The sequence below is a fragment of the Nicotiana sylvestris genome, chromosome 8 (assembly GCF_000393655.2).
Source record: "Nicotiana sylvestris chromosome 8, ASM39365v2, whole genome shotgun sequence".
Lineage (NCBI taxonomy): Eukaryota > Viridiplantae > Streptophyta > Magnoliopsida > Solanales > Solanaceae > Nicotiana > Nicotiana sylvestris.
Window position 1 is genome coordinate 208142323 of NC_091064.1, and position 17526 is coordinate 208159848.

The 17526-nt window shown below is 33.2% G+C and overlaps 1 protein-coding gene across 1 annotated transcript; it reads left to right on the forward strand.

Moving 5' to 3' along the window:
• Positions 1–14271: 14271 nt before the first annotated feature.
• On the forward strand, positions 14272–16400 carry LOC104246667 (general transcription and DNA repair factor IIH subunit TFB5-like). The gene is made up of 3 exons (XM_009802531.2): positions 14272–14360; positions 15929–15994; positions 16140–16400. Exons 2-3 carry the CDS (start codon positions 15960–15962, stop codon positions 16315–16317), a joined length of 213 nt encoding a protein of 70 aa, XP_009800833.1. The 5' UTR covers positions 14272–14360; positions 15929–15959; the 3' UTR covers positions 16318–16400.
• Positions 16401–17526: the final 1126 nt, after the last annotated feature.

The window sequence follows — 17526 nt, forward strand, 5'->3', positions numbered from 1 at the left end:
AAATATGACCCAAATGTGGCTGTTTATGCAAAGTCAGCCTTCCGGCGTCCTCTTCGGGAACATTCAGCTATGTCTTCATAAAACAGCGTCACCCGACTTCTTAGAAATTTGACATATATATTTTGCTATTATTAGCAAAAGGGGAGGTTGGACACCACCCGACTTATTTATGGCAAAATTAAAATTCTTGACATGTTTTTTTTTTATTTGTTTTTTGGCTTTTTTTTAGCAAAAAGGGGGTTGGACCCGATGAGGGTTGCCTACGTATCTCACATCCGGTGAGAATCAAACCCGCGTAGTTCGGTCAAATTAACCGAACTATTTTAAAACATGACTCTTTTTCATTTTTATTTTTTTCCTGGCAAGACAATCTATTTTCCTTTTCTATTTTTGAAAAAGACAAAATAACGATTTTTTTTCATTTTCAACAAACAATAAAACAATCTATTTTTCCGGAAAAAAAATAATAAAAGACTTTTTTTTATATATATTTTTTAGTAAAACAAAATAAAATATTTTCCCTTTTTTTTTTCAAAATTTCGGCAGAGTTTCGCCAGTAATTGGTCATTGATTTTTTCTAAAATAATCAATTAACTCCCTAACTGATATATTCTTTTTCCCTTTTTTTTCTTTTTTTTTCAATTTTCCAACATTCCCGAGATTCAGAAACCGGTCAACATGCAAGTTCGGAACAAATATATGTACAGAGCAAGTAGAATGCATCAGAATGGTCTTTTCATTTCAGGTTGCTAGTCCTAGACGGACCCAACCCCTGTGTTGAGTCCCCTAAGTCATATGTAACGTGATGCAAATAATCGTTCCTATTAGGGATCCGGCATGAGGTTTCGTTATACTAGGTTTATAACCTGGGTATATGTTCTAGACTGTGTACCCGAGCGGACAACTCGAGTCGAGGAGGGGGCAACTTACCGGGAACCAAAAGGCCATCCGGCTTCGTAACTTATCCGTCCTCTTTCTTATTTCAGGTATTGACACTAACAGAATAGGGAGCCTCGACCAGCGAGCTTCTCCCCGGAGGTAAGAAGAGAAGGGTTTCGGCACAGTTTATATACAGTTCAGATAATATCAAAGCGGTAAAAGACAACATTTAGTATGTTATGTCAGAACATGCAATATATATCAGATAATAAAGCCAAATATAACAATTATTCTAAGCTCGAATTCTTGAACCCTGAACTAGTGGTTCTGGGTCGTTTTCCCCAGCAGAGTCGCCAGAGCTGGCACACCTCCTTTTTCCGCCCTCGCGAGGGTACAGGAGTTTTTTCCAATTAAAGGACAGTCGAAACGGGATTTATTTCTTTATTTCAGAGTCGCCACTTGGGAGATTTAGGGTGTCCCAAGTCACCTATTTTAATCCCGAATCGAGGAAAAGAATGACTCTGTATTACAGTCTGCGCACCAGAAATCCGGATAAGGAATTCTGTTAACCCGGGAGAAGGTGTTAGGCATTCCCGAGTTCCGTGGTTCTAGCACGGTCGCTTAACTGTTATATTCGGCTTGATTATCTAATATAATACGTATTATAAACTTATGTGCAAATTTTATCCCTTAGCCGCTTTTATTATTCTTTTTATTTATTGTTAGTATTTTACGAAAAATTGCAACATTGTGAAAACGTATTTCAAATCACGTCGCAATCAATTGCACCCGTGGTTATCGACACATTTCGACTCCGTTGAGATTTAGATTTGGGTTACATAAATGCACACCCGTATTTAAGGAAATAACATTATTAAATACGCGTCTAGAGCGACTAGCGTGTCATTATTTTGGGTAGGGCCGTGAAATTTGCTAAAACGGCTCCTCCCTAATTCTAAGCAATTAACTGTACATTTATTGAGGGCCCCGAAATCTATACATTTCATTAAGCGAGGCTCATCTCATTTATTTTAAATGGACAAATCTTAAAGCGACTACATTTTTTCTATAAAAATTAGTCTCTAAAATAAAGAAAGAAAAATCCTAATTAATTACTAGCTTTTATAATTTTAAGAAAACATGACATGCTAATTGCTTGGTTAATACAAATATTGATGAAAAAAAAATTACTCTTAATTTCGAAATTTAAAATAAAATAAAAATTCAACAACTAATATTCAAAATAAACAAATATAGCTAGATTAAAACTCAGCATTGTTATTATTATTTTTTTAAAAAAAATATTATTGAGATTAATTATTCACAATCATTTGAAACTAGATTTAACCATAATTACTAAAGCTTATTAGAAAGTTTATTAGACTTAAACGTTCTTCTAATCTTGCTTAAGCTCAAGTCATGCCTTAATGCCTAATTTACGATGTTTAATTTAAATTCATGTTTTAACTAAATTTAGCTACTTGTTCATGATCAACCTACAATCTTGAAGCCTTCATAGCTAGTGAATTAACCTGTTTTGCCGAACTGATTTATTACAGACTAACTTATGATATTATTTTCTTATTCCAGCTATTATTTAGTAATTCATGAAATAGCTTAAATACAATCAACAAAAGAAACAAAGAAAAAAAAACGAAATTAAAACTTCAAATTTTCATTCTTCATATGTATTCATGCTTCATATTTCGGATTACAATAACCAGCTTTTCAGTTGTGTACCTGATATTGGAAGCAAAAGAAAATGAATATGAGTATCAGCAGCAGCAGTAAAATCAGTACAACACAGCAACAATAGCCCAGCAACAGTAACAAACCAGTGGAGTAGTAATCCAAAAAAAAACAAAATCTTCCAGCTTTGATGAAACAACAATTAATTCTGATTTCAAACAACAAAAGAAAGCAGAATATTTTTTTTAGTTTTTATTTTTATTTTTTGAAAGCTTAAATATTTTTCGGAATTTTCTATCTCTTAAATGTTCAGCCCTTTTCTCTCTCTTATTTTCAGATTTGTTTCTCTCTCTCGTATCTGTGTATTTTTTCTCTATCTCTCTGTCTATATTTTTTGATTTCAAGACCTCACATATATAACCCATCCCATAAACCTTTCAATTAATTAAAATCCATACTTTTCTCTACCCAACCCATTATCTTTCCACTCATCCCCATTACATTAAATAAACATATCACACCACCCCATTTCATTTTGTCCCCCATGCTTCATTTAAAATAATGCAAGATTCCCCTTTAAATTAAATCTTGTCCCCCCTTTATATTAAATAATCATATCACAACCCACCCCATTTCATTTTGTCCCCCATGCTTCAAATAAACAATTACAAAATGTACAATTCCTAAACTACCCCTTCCGACCTTACTGAAATTACCAAACTACCCCTGAACGTATTACAAATTTACCAAACTACCCATCAGCTATAACACATCAATTAATCAAACTTAACCAAAATATAGACAATATGATCAATTTCTAACAATGTTCAAACAACAATATGAACACGGATGAACATCATAACAACAATATCACATGAACATGATTTTAACAACATTTCAACAACAAATCACATGAACACAAATTGAACAACCAAGAACAACTAAAATTTGATTGAACAATATTTTTAGCAACAACAAACCTATTTTTCGGATTTAAACAACAACAATCAAACAAGTATATTTAGATTCTTAAATTCAATAATATTGAACTTAAAATCAACTCTAACAACATTACAACAAACAATTCTTATATTAAACTTTAAACAAGATTATGAGACCAATTCAAGAAATAATCACAAATGATAAACAAGAAATAAGAAAATCAAACTATACAAATTTCGGATTCAAGATCAATCAAATAAAGTATGAACATGAATGAAAAGATTCAACCACAATAACAAACTTTATTCAAATTTCGAATTGAACTTAAACAAAACAAATAAACATATTCAAATCACTAATCTTCAAATAATCAATTAATCTTTCTTAATTAAATCCAACAAAAAAAAATATAACAAAGATACATGATCATGAATGAAATCTATATTAAACAAACAACGGATTCAAGCGATTTAAACTAAATCTAACAATATTAAACCTAAACTAACAATTCCTTTTTTTTGCAAAAATTAAATTAACATGAAATAAACTGAAAATCAATTAATTAAATTTTCATTTGAATCTGAAAATTAAACCAACCAAACATATAAACAAACTAAAAAAAAATTATTTCAATGATGAACAAACAAAACAAGAATTGAATCATTTATCGATTTTGGATCCGAAAAATATCAAACAAATTACGGGCAAAAAATGAAACTCAAAAACCCACTAACCGGATCGAAACAATGACGAACTTGAACGGAAACAAATCTGCCCGGAAACAAATATCGCACCAAAATCATTTGACGCCGAAGACGATCACGAACGGACAAACGAAGAGCTTGAAGGAGAGGTAGCAGACAACCGTGAAAGCGATGCCGGACGGGGCAGCAACAATGCAAAACGTGAGCAGCAGTAGATGCTGGACGAAGCAGTCACGCAGCATCATGAAGTGAGGAAGAAGAAGAAGCAACGATCAACGTGAACTTGAAGAAGAAGAAACACTCGCGATCTTGAAGAAGAAGAAGAAACACGGGCGGCGGGTGTGTGTGTGTTGTGTTGCCGTGGTTGTGTGTGTGTATGTGAAGAAGAAGAGGTGGGGGAAGGGCAGCCATGGATGGGGTGTTTGGATGCTTGAAGAAGAAGAAGAAAAGAGAGAAAGAGAAGGGGGGGGGGCGGATGAGAGAGAGGGATTTTTTAGGGTTTTCTTCCTTTTCTTTTTTTTGTTTTGTTTTGTTTTGCTTTGTTTTTTTTTTTGAAATGCAAGATAGGGGGTGTTGGGTTATGGACCGGGTTGACCCGGTTTGAAATGGACTGGGTCGTTTGGGAAGATTGGGCCATTTTTTGGGCCTGTGGCTTGAAATCGAAGAAGAGGCCCAATTCCGACTTTCTTTATATTTTCGCTCTCTTTTCTTCTTTTTATTTCTCTAAAACTAAATTATAAAAATACTTAAATTATTATTAAGAACTAAATTAAGTTATAAAAGTGCAAATTAACTTCCAATAACAATTAACGCACAATTAAGTAATAATTAAGCATAAAATTGTATATTTGGACATTAAATGCTAAAAATGCAAACGATGCCTATTTTTGTAAATTTTTATTTTTTTGTAAACAAACTTAATTACTAACAAATTATAGAATTAAATCCTACATACAAAATGCGATATATTTTTGTATTTTTTATTAATTTAGCAAATAAACATGCACAGACAAATACAAATAATTATTCAAAATATCACAAAATATCACAAAATTGCACACCAAGGAAAATTATTTTATTTTTGAATTTTTGGGGAGTAATTCTCATATTGGGCAAAAATCACGTGCTTACACTTATTACTCTTCTTTTGTAAAAATCTGTTACAAGAAAAACAGTTACGATAAAGTTATAGATGTACTTCAAATATATATAAAGAGTTATAAGTTCCAATAACAACTTGTCAAAGTTATTTCAAAGAAACATGTGTGTTCCTATTTCTTTTATCGTATGTTAACACCATTATGAAGTTGAGACGTCTACTTCATTAAGTGTTGAAATATAAAAGGGCCCTCTTTTATAAAACTCATGTTCAAATTATTTAGTCATGAGGATAACAGAAGCATTTTCGAAGAATAAAAATGCAAATTATTCTGTAAGTCCTTAAAAATTAAGGCAAGAATAAAGGAAACATAAGTTTATAGATTGCCCCATAAAAGACTTGGGGACTTACGACTTCAAAATTAACCCTCAAATAAAGTTAAGGGCCTGATTATAGTTTTTCAAAACAAAAGCAAAATCACTAGAATGTTCAAAACCGGTCAGTGAAAAGTTTGAGGAACCGAAGCATGAGCATCAACAACAGTGGGTTCAATTTGGGTAGCTACATCAACAGATGCGGTTTCAATTTGGCTTGTAACAACAGATTCGATTGGGCTTGAAAGAATTGGGATACCCATATCAGCTTCAACATTCACGGGAGCTTCAGTCATGGGAGAAGGGAAGTCCTGAGTTTGTTGAGCCTTTTCAATGGTTTTGTTGATCTTAGCTAACTCCAACTCCAGGTTGAAGTTTTCTTGACCAGCTTCAAGTAGGGTATCACGACGACAATTCAAAAATGCCCAACTTGTCTCGACAGTACATTTTTCTTCAAGGATCTTATAATCCTTTTCCCAAGCAGCGATCTCATTCTTTAGCTCTTCATTTCCAACCAAGGAAGAGTTGCGGGAAACTTGAAGAGAGGCATGGGAGCATTCTAAAACACGCACTTTATCAGCAGAGATTCTAAGATCCTCTTGTGCTCGAGTCAAGTTTTGCACGAGCTCCCCAACTTAAACTTCCTTTCGGTCCAAAAGAGCTTTTAACTCTCTGATTTCTTCACTAGTTTTAGATAGTTGCTCTGAGAAGGAGGACTCGAGACGTTCTTTGTCTTTTTCTGCTTGGCTTAAAGAAGCTTTTGCAACCGCCAATTCTGAAGTTAAAGCCCGCACTCGCTACTCTAAGGTACTCTTGCTCTCTTGTAAGTCTTCTATATCAATCTGTGCACTCTCAAATTGCTCCTTCCAAATGATTGCTTCCGAATGAGAATCACGTGTGCTATCTTCTCCAAGGGGGCGATTCTTTTCAGCATTTCTGTGCCAATAAGGTTGGCCTGAAAAGGGGAAAAGGAAGTAAGAATCCTCAAAGATAGTCGAATTATAAAGTAAAAAAGGAAGAGAAGGAAAGTACCTTCAAAGTAGCATGTACAATATCATTCATTAAAGTTAGGGAACTATATCTCTCCAACTTGGATTTTTCAATTGGGCCGATTAAAGGCTCCAACCATGCATCTGTCTAACCTGACTTTCTCAAAAGGCTGCTCTCGGCAGGAACTTCAATAGTTACCCGCCTCATAGCGGCACTTCTATTTGAAGAGCCCGCTTTTGTATGATGAACGATAGGAGGGGGAATAGTCAAAGGAGGAGCCGGAGAAGAGGTGAAAGCAGTAGAAGAAGGAACGGAAATAGCTGGGGCAGGTAATAAAGGAACCACAAGCACGGGAGTTGGAAAAGAAGATAATGGTACTTCGTCTAAAACAGGTCCAACATCTTCACGGCCAAATCCGCTGATGAAAAGTTGGTCAATAGACTCACGAGTATCGTGGGGAGTGACGTCATCGTCAGGAATTATTATTGGAGTTTCAACAGGTTCGGTAAGAGAAACCAACACTTCAGCTTCATCATCAGATACGATGTGTCTCCTAACTCGAGGCCTTGTCACCAGGGAGCCCTCATCTCCCTCTTCTTCAGAGTCTTCCTCTTATGCAGCTTTCCTTTTTGCAGAAGAAGAACCCAAAACTATTTCCTGGGCTCTTTCTAGAGAGATATGGGTTCCTGAAGGAGTACGGGTTCCCGAGGAAACACGAGAAGCTGCAACTGCTTCAGCAGTAACTCATCGAATAGCAAATCCTCACGAAAAAAGGATAGAAATTAGAGCAATAAAAGAGAATATAGACACGAAAGGCACAAAATATAAATTCTTACCATGAGTCTTTACCTTCCAACCAAAACGGTTAGAAAGTGTGTTTTCCAAGACCTACCGTCTATCGGTGCGATCTTCAGCAATTTATCTACCCAACCACGGAGGTTGGGAACATCCCCCACAACTCCCATGGTAGCTAAAAAAAATAACAAAAGCAAAATTAGAGAAGTTGGCAAACTTGAAGGAAAAAGGTACGAGAAGGTTAAAAGACTTACGTGCAAAATTTCACTTCTCAGGGAAGGGAACATTATCCTCACCCACTAAACCAACAGTGGGGGCAGAAACAAATCAGGTATACCAGCCGCGGTCTTTATCATCTTCGGGACTCACCAAACCCTCTTACTCCTGGCTACTAGTGTAAAAACACCATTGGGAAAAAACCTAGGTGAGTAAAGATGAATCAAATGGGGGAAAGTAAAAGGAACTTCGACTTTAGTGGCTAAATGCCTTAAACAGGCAACAACCCTCCATATGATCAAACCAATTTGGCCCAAACAGATGTTGAAGAAATGGCAAAATTCGAGAATGACTGGGTCAATCGCTGGTCTGAACCCTAAAGTAAAAGGGTTTGTGTAAATAAAAGAAAACCCGGTTAACTAAGAAGTTATCCTTTGATTCGGATTAGGGATAATAATGGAAAAATCTTTACTCCAATGACAGTCCTTACGAACCACAAGAGTCAAAACTTCTGTAATTTGAGTGGGGTAAGTATCGACACGATCTAAAGCGGCAGTCTGGTTTCTAAGAGATTCCCTATCGTGGTAAAAAGATAATTCTGTAGGGACTATCTCTTCTACTAAAAGTTCGCGTAATGGTTCAGAAGGTTCTTTACTACTAGAAGAAGATTTGTGAGAAAGGGAACATGTGGTTCTAGAAGAGGGACCAAAACTAGAAGAAGGCATAGACGAACTACCTTGAGTAGATCCTAAGCTACGAAACCTACTTCCCCTTCTATGCCTAACAAGGGCATTGAGGAAAGAATCAACAATGGAGACTTCTCGAGGGTAAGGGTAAGGGTTTGGTGAAGACATAGCGAAGAGGAATGATGTAAAGAAGAAGTAAACAGAGAATGGAGAAATTAAGTGTTCGGTAAAACTTTATGAGGTAAAAGACAGGGAAGAAGTTATATTTATATTGATAATCGACCGCCAAAGGTAAAAGTGCAGTGAAGGAAGGATCACAATTATGATAACTGGCACTTCGTAAATAGTGGAACCGTAAAAACCTTGAAAGAGGCTGCAAAAACTGCAGAACCAATGAAAAATTGATACGTGTACGAAGTATTAAATGGAAGTGACAATTGAAGCGTCAATTTTTTCATAGCATTAATGGTGACAAAAATTCTCGTTTTAATAAAATCCACTTCCCAAGTATTCAACTGATGAATGAATGGAAAGTGGGGGGACTATCTGTATTGGAAAAAATTACATTTATATAAAGATGACGTGTCAAGACACGTGGACTGGTCAAATAGTCAAAGAATTACAATTAATCAAGAGGCACGAGCAGCAATAGAAACGAGCAAGGACAAAGGAAGAGGCACGGGTGGCCCCGTACCTGTTTAAGTCATTTATATCCAAGAATCAAAAGGAATGAATCTGACCATAGTAAAGAGCGCAGATACAGAATTTGACAGGCATTAAATACTGGATACGTTAGAGAATTTGTATTGATTATAATGATTATGTAACGTAGCATTCAATGTCTTTAATTATTCATAATAGCCTCATTATGATTTGGGGAAAACACATATCTTCAGGATACCTATAAAAGGGAGGTATCTGATCAATTGTAGGGAGGAGAGATATCATCGGAATATACTTTAATTTACTTGTTTTTCTCTTGATTACACTCTAATTACTTCAAATTACTTTCCTTTGCATATTCTTTTGATTATCAGTAACCCGTGTTCTTCTAAATTCCAGCTTTGACTGAAATTCTATTTTTTGGTTAAACAAATTGTGCATTTGACAAAACTCAGATGCTTTATGGTCTTTTTAATATAAAGTTTAGGGCGACAATGTGGAAATTCAGGAATCTGAAACTCCTCCCTTCTACATTGAGTGTCGATGGTGGGTATGGGTTTAATAAGGTAGCTGGACGGTACTTATATATATATATATATATATATATATATATAATGTATTAAATATTTTATATACACATATATAGAGTTGTACATATAAATAATTTGTATTGTAGTTTTGTATAAAAGTTATATATACATTATATTCTAGGTTTGGCAATGCACTTTGTGTATATTGAGTGTATTTCTAATGTGTTTGTATATCCAAAGCGTATGTTGAATTTTTTATACATGATTATATAGTGTATATATACTACACAATATGTATATATATTGTGTATGTATACTATATAATATCTATATATACTATATACAAATTATATATATAATTTATGCATGATTGATATATATTGTGCAGTTATATATTTGTATAAACAATTGTATATAAAACCGTTATATATGTATAGAAGATGTATATTTACAGTTCAACAGTATATAAAGGTTATATATACAATATTTCCTGAGTTTGACAATGTATTCTTAGTATATTCCGAGTTGTTGTGTATTTTAAGTGTATAAAAAAATATATTGTTCAACGATGTATAAAAAACGTATATACACTTTATACTAGTGTATAATATGTATAGTATGTGTATAACCTATATATCACCTTGTTCTTCTTCTTCTTATATCATGGGTATTTTTACTTATGTAATATTATATTTTTCTACATTGGATCACTAAAAATTTAAAATTCTTTGTAAAAGTTAAAAAGGAAATTATAATTTGTGTATAATAGGAAGAAGTATGGTGGTTGTGGAGAAGACACTTGGGTTTGATGAAATTTTGGGGCTGAAAGGATAGTGTTTGACTGGGATTTCACTGGGTATGAGGGATTTTGGGTAGGGGTGTACATAGGTCGGGTTGGTTCGGATTTTACACTTACCAAACCAAACCAATTGTGTCGGGTTACTAAATCTAAAAATCAAACCAATAAAACTCGGGTTTTTCACTCTCGGGTTTTTCGGGTTTTCTCGGATTTTCGGATTATTCGGGTTTTTTGGAATTTTTATCCAGATAAAATCTTCGTAAAACAAAACAAATAAATTGTGCTCAAAATATTTCTTTAGCCCTAGTAAGATACAACTATATAAAGTATTTTCCAAGAAAATAATATAAAATATGAGATATGTCATGACATTATCCTAAAATATTCAACAATAAAGACAATAAAATTATGTAATATAAATATTGCTAATTAAAAAGTTATAATAAAAATAAACATAATTTAAAAGTACTAAGTCATGCTAAAATAAGTAAACTAATAAGGGAGTATTAATTACATGACTAAACGCTAAAGGAAAAATAAAAATAGGTTATGCATTTTTATCTAAATTTTTGCAAAACAAAAAATAGATATTTAATACATTTCGTAGTATTGAATTGAATATCTTTTGTCAACATTAGTATTGATTTGATTTTGGTTTGGGATTTTGCTAGCACTACTTAATTTACTAATGTTAATGGCTATAAAACTTATTGGAACATTCAAAAGTTCTAAATCCAACCTTGAAATAATGCCTCAAAAGATAAAATTATGAAATCTTTTAAGAAATATTTATAAATTACATCACAATAATTATATTTATATATTAAATATATCTAAAATTTCTATATATGTAATGTCGGATTGGTTTGGTTTCAGTTTGACTTTCTTTAGTTAAAACCAAACCAAACCAATTATGGTCGGGGTTTTTTTTTTCAACACCAAACCAAATCAAACCAAACCATAGTCGGGTTTTTTTCTCGGTTTGACTCAGATTATCGGGTTGGTGCAGTTTGTTGGTTTCCTTTGTACACCCATAATTTTGGGGGTCATTTGGCGAGATTTCAATTTTTTTAACTATTAACATTAAGTTTAAAAGAATGTTAGGCGACTGTTAGAGGCTGGGCTAGCAACTATTAGGAATTTTTACATAGCTATATACTATTGGAAACTTTATTACCTTCCCTACTCAAGTTTTAATTTAATTACATCCTATATATAAATTTACCAATTATATATACTTTAGAAATTAAATGAGTATCCATTTATATTAGGAATCAATTATTTCTCATCCTTATTCTCTCTCTCTTTCTCTCTCTCTCTCTCTCTCTCTCTCTCTCTTTACGTCTCTTTCTATCTCTCAATCCCTAATTTCATTAATGTAGAGCAAAGGAAAAGAGAGCAGCAATTCCACCATTGACAGCCATTAAAAAGCTTTGAAGCTTTGAATTTGAATTTGGGTTTTCAAAAAATATTATTTGTTTGAATTGGGTGTTATTGCAAACAATTGGGAATTCCCTCTACGTCTCTCTCTATCTCTCAATCCCTAATTCTAGTAATGTAAAACAAAGAAAAAGAAAGCAGTAATTCCACCATTGACAGCCATTAAAAAGCTTTGAATTCAAATTTGGGTTTTCAAAAACCATTATTTGTTTGGATTGGATGTTGTTGCAAACAATTAGGAATATGGTTTGGAGTTTATATCTCAATTTTTTAGGGTGTTTTGGTGAAGATTAGACTTGATATTGACTGAATTTTAGATTGAAACTCGAAGAAGAAGAAGAAGAAGAAGAAGACATGACATACATTATGCTTGCGAAGTTGTAGTAAAATTATAGTAAAATTGTAGAAAAATTATATTTTGTTTATATATATATATATATTTAACTATTGAATGAAAGTTGAATAAATTGTATAAAAATTGTATTTAAGTTATATGATATTGTAGTTGTATATACCTGAGTAGAAATAATGTATGAAAATTATAGATAAGTTGTATAATATATATTTAGTTGCATGAAATTTGTTTATACTATGTATAAATTAGATATAAAATATACAAAAGACATATTGTATAAAATTTATATACAAATTGTATTTAAGTTGTATGATATTGTAGTTGTATATATAATTGGGTAAAATTAATATATGAAAGTTGTCGATAATTGTATAGTATATAATTATTAGTCCCATTAGTCTTTGACCGTATCCTTTTATAATCACTTGCGAGTTTGTACACGAATTTCTAAATAAAAATTTAACATTATGTAAGTAATCTTGGTAATTTGGTTACCGCGCAAACCATCCCATATCGTCTCTTAATCTTCCTTCATTTCGTAAGCATGTGAAACAATTATCAGCACGTTCTTATTCTTTTTTTTAAAACCACTTTGATGATATAAATTAATTTCTGCCAACAAAAACATGTTCAGCAATATTTGGATATACATACCAAATGTTAAACTGTATCTAAAATAAAAAACTCAGAAACCCAAAACTTAATTAACCATTTACACCAACAAATTCTGGAGGAACCAATAACAAATACCAAGCACATACATACAAGTTGAATAGAGATAAATGCAGAAAAACTATCGATCCTTAAATAGAATTGAAGCAAACGAACCCAATGCTAATCCAATGATCAGTATTGAGACTATATAAAAATAGAGGACCTCTTTTGGTAATTAAAAATAAAAAGTTGGAAAAGTGTAAAAAATCCATATTTTATTTTATCAAAATTGGAAACTAAAATCAAGGGATACAGTAGTTGGCTTAAATTGCTGCAAGGGTGGAAGATCTGGAGAGAAAAGGAGAAAGAGGAGAGAAAAAGGAAAAATATATAACTAAATCCTTTGATTGAACGCACTAATAATGCATTGGGAGCCTTTTAAGATGAAATGTATATATTTTGTAGATAAAATTTGTTTAGGTCGGGTAATTAACTAAACATAGATATATTTGATAATAAAGTTTCAAATTGTATATGGACGAAAAAATCCCCGGTTATTATAGTTGCATTGAGGAGCCAGAGTCTATTGCTGGTTTTTTGGATTTCATTTGCTAGCCTTTACAGTAATTGGTTTTGGGCTATGAATTGTACGCCTTGTTTTGTGGCCACAAGCTGTCATTAGTTTTCACCAATTTCTCTCTAAAATATTCATTCAACTTTCAATGATCACTTATCAAACATTTTCTTGATATATTTAATTAGTTTTATGCCAAAAAGAAATTTACAATTGATCAAAAATCAAACCGTCTCACTATTTTATTTCATTTTCGTCCAAAAATTTGACGGGCCAATTTTAGTTTACTTACTTTTAACAATTTTTAATAATGTCACTTATCACTGACCCAACTAATTAATGTACCAACTGCAAGGTGGGCATCTATTATTCTTATCATAATATGAAAGTGTACGTTTATACAAAAATTTAGCAACTAATATACCAACGGTAAAATACAAAACTACAACAAAATATTCTATATTTTATTTTATATTTTTTTTATTGCCAATAAAATACAAAACTAACATATTTGAAACTTCAAATTAACGGTACACATCACTCATCAGATTTTTCAATTCACATGGCGCTATCACTATTTCAAACATTCTTTATTATGTTTTTTTAACAATGTTTTAATCATAAATTGTAATTTATAGTGTTTTGTATAATTAACCAGTATGTTAACTTTAATAAAAAATTAAGCAATCAATCTTAAATTTAAAAGCATAATGATCTGATCGATCTTTATATTTCATAATCCAGTAATTCAATTGTGGTAATCCTTTAATTTCTGCGCCAAGAAAAGGTGCTACAAGGGGGGTAATTGTGCATTTGACAAAGTTTAGATGCATTATATGGTCTTTTTTATAAAGTTTAGGGTGCCAATTTGGAAATTCAGGAATCTGAAACTCCTCCCTCTCTCTCGAGTTTTCTCTTATGGTCCCTTTGTGATTCACCGCATCATTTCTCTTCTTCCAGTTTCATCCCAGGTCAAGCTCCTTTTAATCGCATCTTTAAACTTTTTTTCACGTTTTTATTTTTCCTAAAATTTTGATTTTGCTATTTTTTATTTGATGTAATTTTGTTCTTATGTAACTAGGATTAGAGTTAAATAAATTGTTGGTAACCCTGCTCTTATATTGAGCTATTTTGTAGATATTTGCTTCGAATTATCGTGCTTCACTTCTTTCGCTTCAAATTATTTCGAATATTGTAGGACTTTGTTGAAATATGAAATGCTGACCTTAATTGTTAGAAATGAAATTAAATGAACCTGAATGGAGGTCTCATATAGCCGATACAAATTGTGAGCTTAATTAATTTTTTTCTTTTTTAAATTTTCCTATCACATTAGGGAATCAGAGAAGGATAATGGGGAAGGCAGAGTGAGAATTTTGTTCACACTTATTATGTGCAAAGGCGAAGCCAGGATTTAGAATTTATGGGTTCTGAACTTGTCATCAAACCTGTAGCTTGTTTTAATTTCTTAGTTCACAATCAAATATTTATACATTAAAGGGTTTAATCAAAAGCTATGGGTTTGTTCGAACCTGTCCTGATTGTGTGGAAGACTCTCGCTGTTACCACTAGACTATAAGCCTTGATGACCGAACTAATTTGAAAATGTGGCGGAGTTGATAGATTGATTGATATTTGAAATGCTGGTCGTCATACTTTCTCTTATGTCCTCTATCGCAGTGGTAGAAAAAACTTGAGAATTGAGTGATATTTTGATGCTTATTTGAGATTGAGTGACCCTGCAAACAGACTATTCTTAGGTGTAGCAAAGCTCCCAGTTGGCCTAATCTCTTCTAGTTTTAATGGGGATTCTTTAGTTTCAGAACTTTTAGGAATATGCAGATATCAAATTCTGCTTGAACTGATCAACTTTGCAGTAACATTTCTCGAATTCTGATTGGTTATAGAAAGCATGTACTTAGCACCTTGAAATGGTACATCTTCAATGCCTTTTTGGGTGGCATGAAATCGACAATGTGGAAGTGATGCGATATGGATGTACCTCTGGCTTGAGATATTGCATATATGTAACTTTCCGCCACAAAATCTGAAATAGCGGTCAAGGATCTCCATAGAATAAGTAGGGTTATGGTTGAGGAAGAGGTGAAAAATGCAATACTGGTTAAAGCCCAAATTTCTGGACTATTTTAGAAGTCCTACCATTTGAAGTCTAAATTTCTAAGGACTTAACACCTCCTTTCCTCAGAGAAAAAAGAAATTAAAGGAAGGAGAAGAATGAAGAAAGTACAACGACCTCTAAGATTTCACCTTTTCATCTAATTCTGTTTACAATCTGTGGACTGTGGTCTTATTTTAGGTTGGAAGTTCCCTTCATCCCTCTCTCTTCTTTTTTTCTTTTAAAAAAAAGAACGTCATAGTATTAGTCAAAAACATATTTTCATAAATCAACTGTTTGCTGGAAAGCATTTTTGGCTGGAAGTAGGGAAGTTTAGTTTCAGCATAGCTGTCGCAGACTTATTACGCCTTTATCTTTGGATGGCTATCTATTTTTCACTAATTTCTGTCGTTCGTTTTGCAGCTCAATCTTTGAGTGTTTGTTTTGATATGTGATGGTGAAGGCGAGCAAAGGATTGTTCATATCATGGTAAAGAACTATCTATGATAAACAAAACAGAATTCATTGGCAAGCTAATGGTTTCAAATCTTCAGCAGCTAAGTTTTGTTCAGCAATCTTCGTTTCAAATACTTGTCGCTTCTTTGATGCTGAGGTTTGCTTTCTTCCTTTGCAGTGATGTACCTATGGCGCAGTTTATTATCAATGTGAATGCTGCACTGCCACAGTCACAGAAGTTCATTTTACATGTTTTGGACAATACACATCTGTTTGTTCAATCCGATGTGGCTGGAATGATTCGTAGTGCTATTGCGGAATTTAGAGAGGCGAACACATATGAGAAGCCTGCTTAGTGCTGTTTGCTGAAGTTGAGCAACCCTGTGTGTGCACACCAGATGCCTTGTTACCATGTTCAGTATTACCTAGTACCATGTTTCATAGTATTACATAGTACCATGTTTCATAGTACCAATCATTTTAGAAGTTACCATTTTACAAAAAGAAACATAGTAAATCTCCAACTGTTCTTTCAGAAATGATTTGTCACATTTGAAAGAGGCAGTTATGTAAAGACATTTGAATCTAACCTTTGATTTGCAAAACTACAAGTGACATATCTTTCTTGTTTCCTTATTTTCCTCTCCTAGATTACAATAGCTAGAGCCTTGGCGTAACCGGTAAAGTTGCTGCCATGTGACCAGGAGGTCACACGTTCGAGCCGTGGAAACAGCCTCTTGCAGAAATGCAGGGTAAGGCTGCGTACAATAGACCAGATGGCAGCAACCTTCCCCGGACCCCGCACATAGTGGGAGTTTAGTGCACCGGCTGCCTCTCCTAGATTACTATGTCTAAAAGGTTAGACAGTTCTCTCAGTTGTAAAGCAAAATGATACTCCATTAGCTAACTTTAACCATCTATTTCCCCTTTTCTCTCTTAGCCGACAAATGAGATGTCTAATTTTGATGAATTTTATAATACTAGTCTTAGATTAAAATAGATCTGAATAGAGCGGAATGGATACAAAAAAAAAAGGCATAATTGATTGTGCTGAAGCTTATGCGAGTTAGGGCCGAACCTAGAATATCGGGAACGGATTTGGCCGAACCCAGTAACTTTGGCTCAAACCTGGTATTTATCTTAAAAAATCCGTTGGGTATGTATAAATTATTAATAAGAATCCAAAAACTTAAAAATTAGAATTTCGAACCCATAAACTTTAAATCTTGATTCCGCATGTGATGCGAGTTTGGCTCATGCAACTGTAAATAAAATGTTTTTTTTATGCTCTTTAATTTCTGTATTTCATTATATGCTCGTTGGAAAAAGATAAAGGGCAACATTTTTCGTTTTTCACTTTACATTTCTCCTAACATTTGAAAGTGAAAATTAGTAAAGAATTTGAATCTATAACATCCAATCCTAATGAAATAAAACGCTGAATCACACCACCATGGAAGTTTAAAGCTATTAATCTTCATCTAAATATAATATAAAAGATTTATCTGAAAAATCGCATCTTTTTTGTGGAACAAAAAGAACATTTAATCCATCCTACCTAATTA

Excerpts from the sequence above, each read along its gene's own strand:
- LOC104246667 (XM_009802531.2), top strand. The coding sequence starts at position 15,960 with ATGGTGAAGGCGAGCAAAGGATTGTTCATATCATG. Across the intron at positions 15,995-16,139 it reads AAAGGATTGTTCATATCATG|TGATGTACCTATGGCGCAGT; the intron begins GTAAAGAACTAT and ends CTTCCTTTGCAG.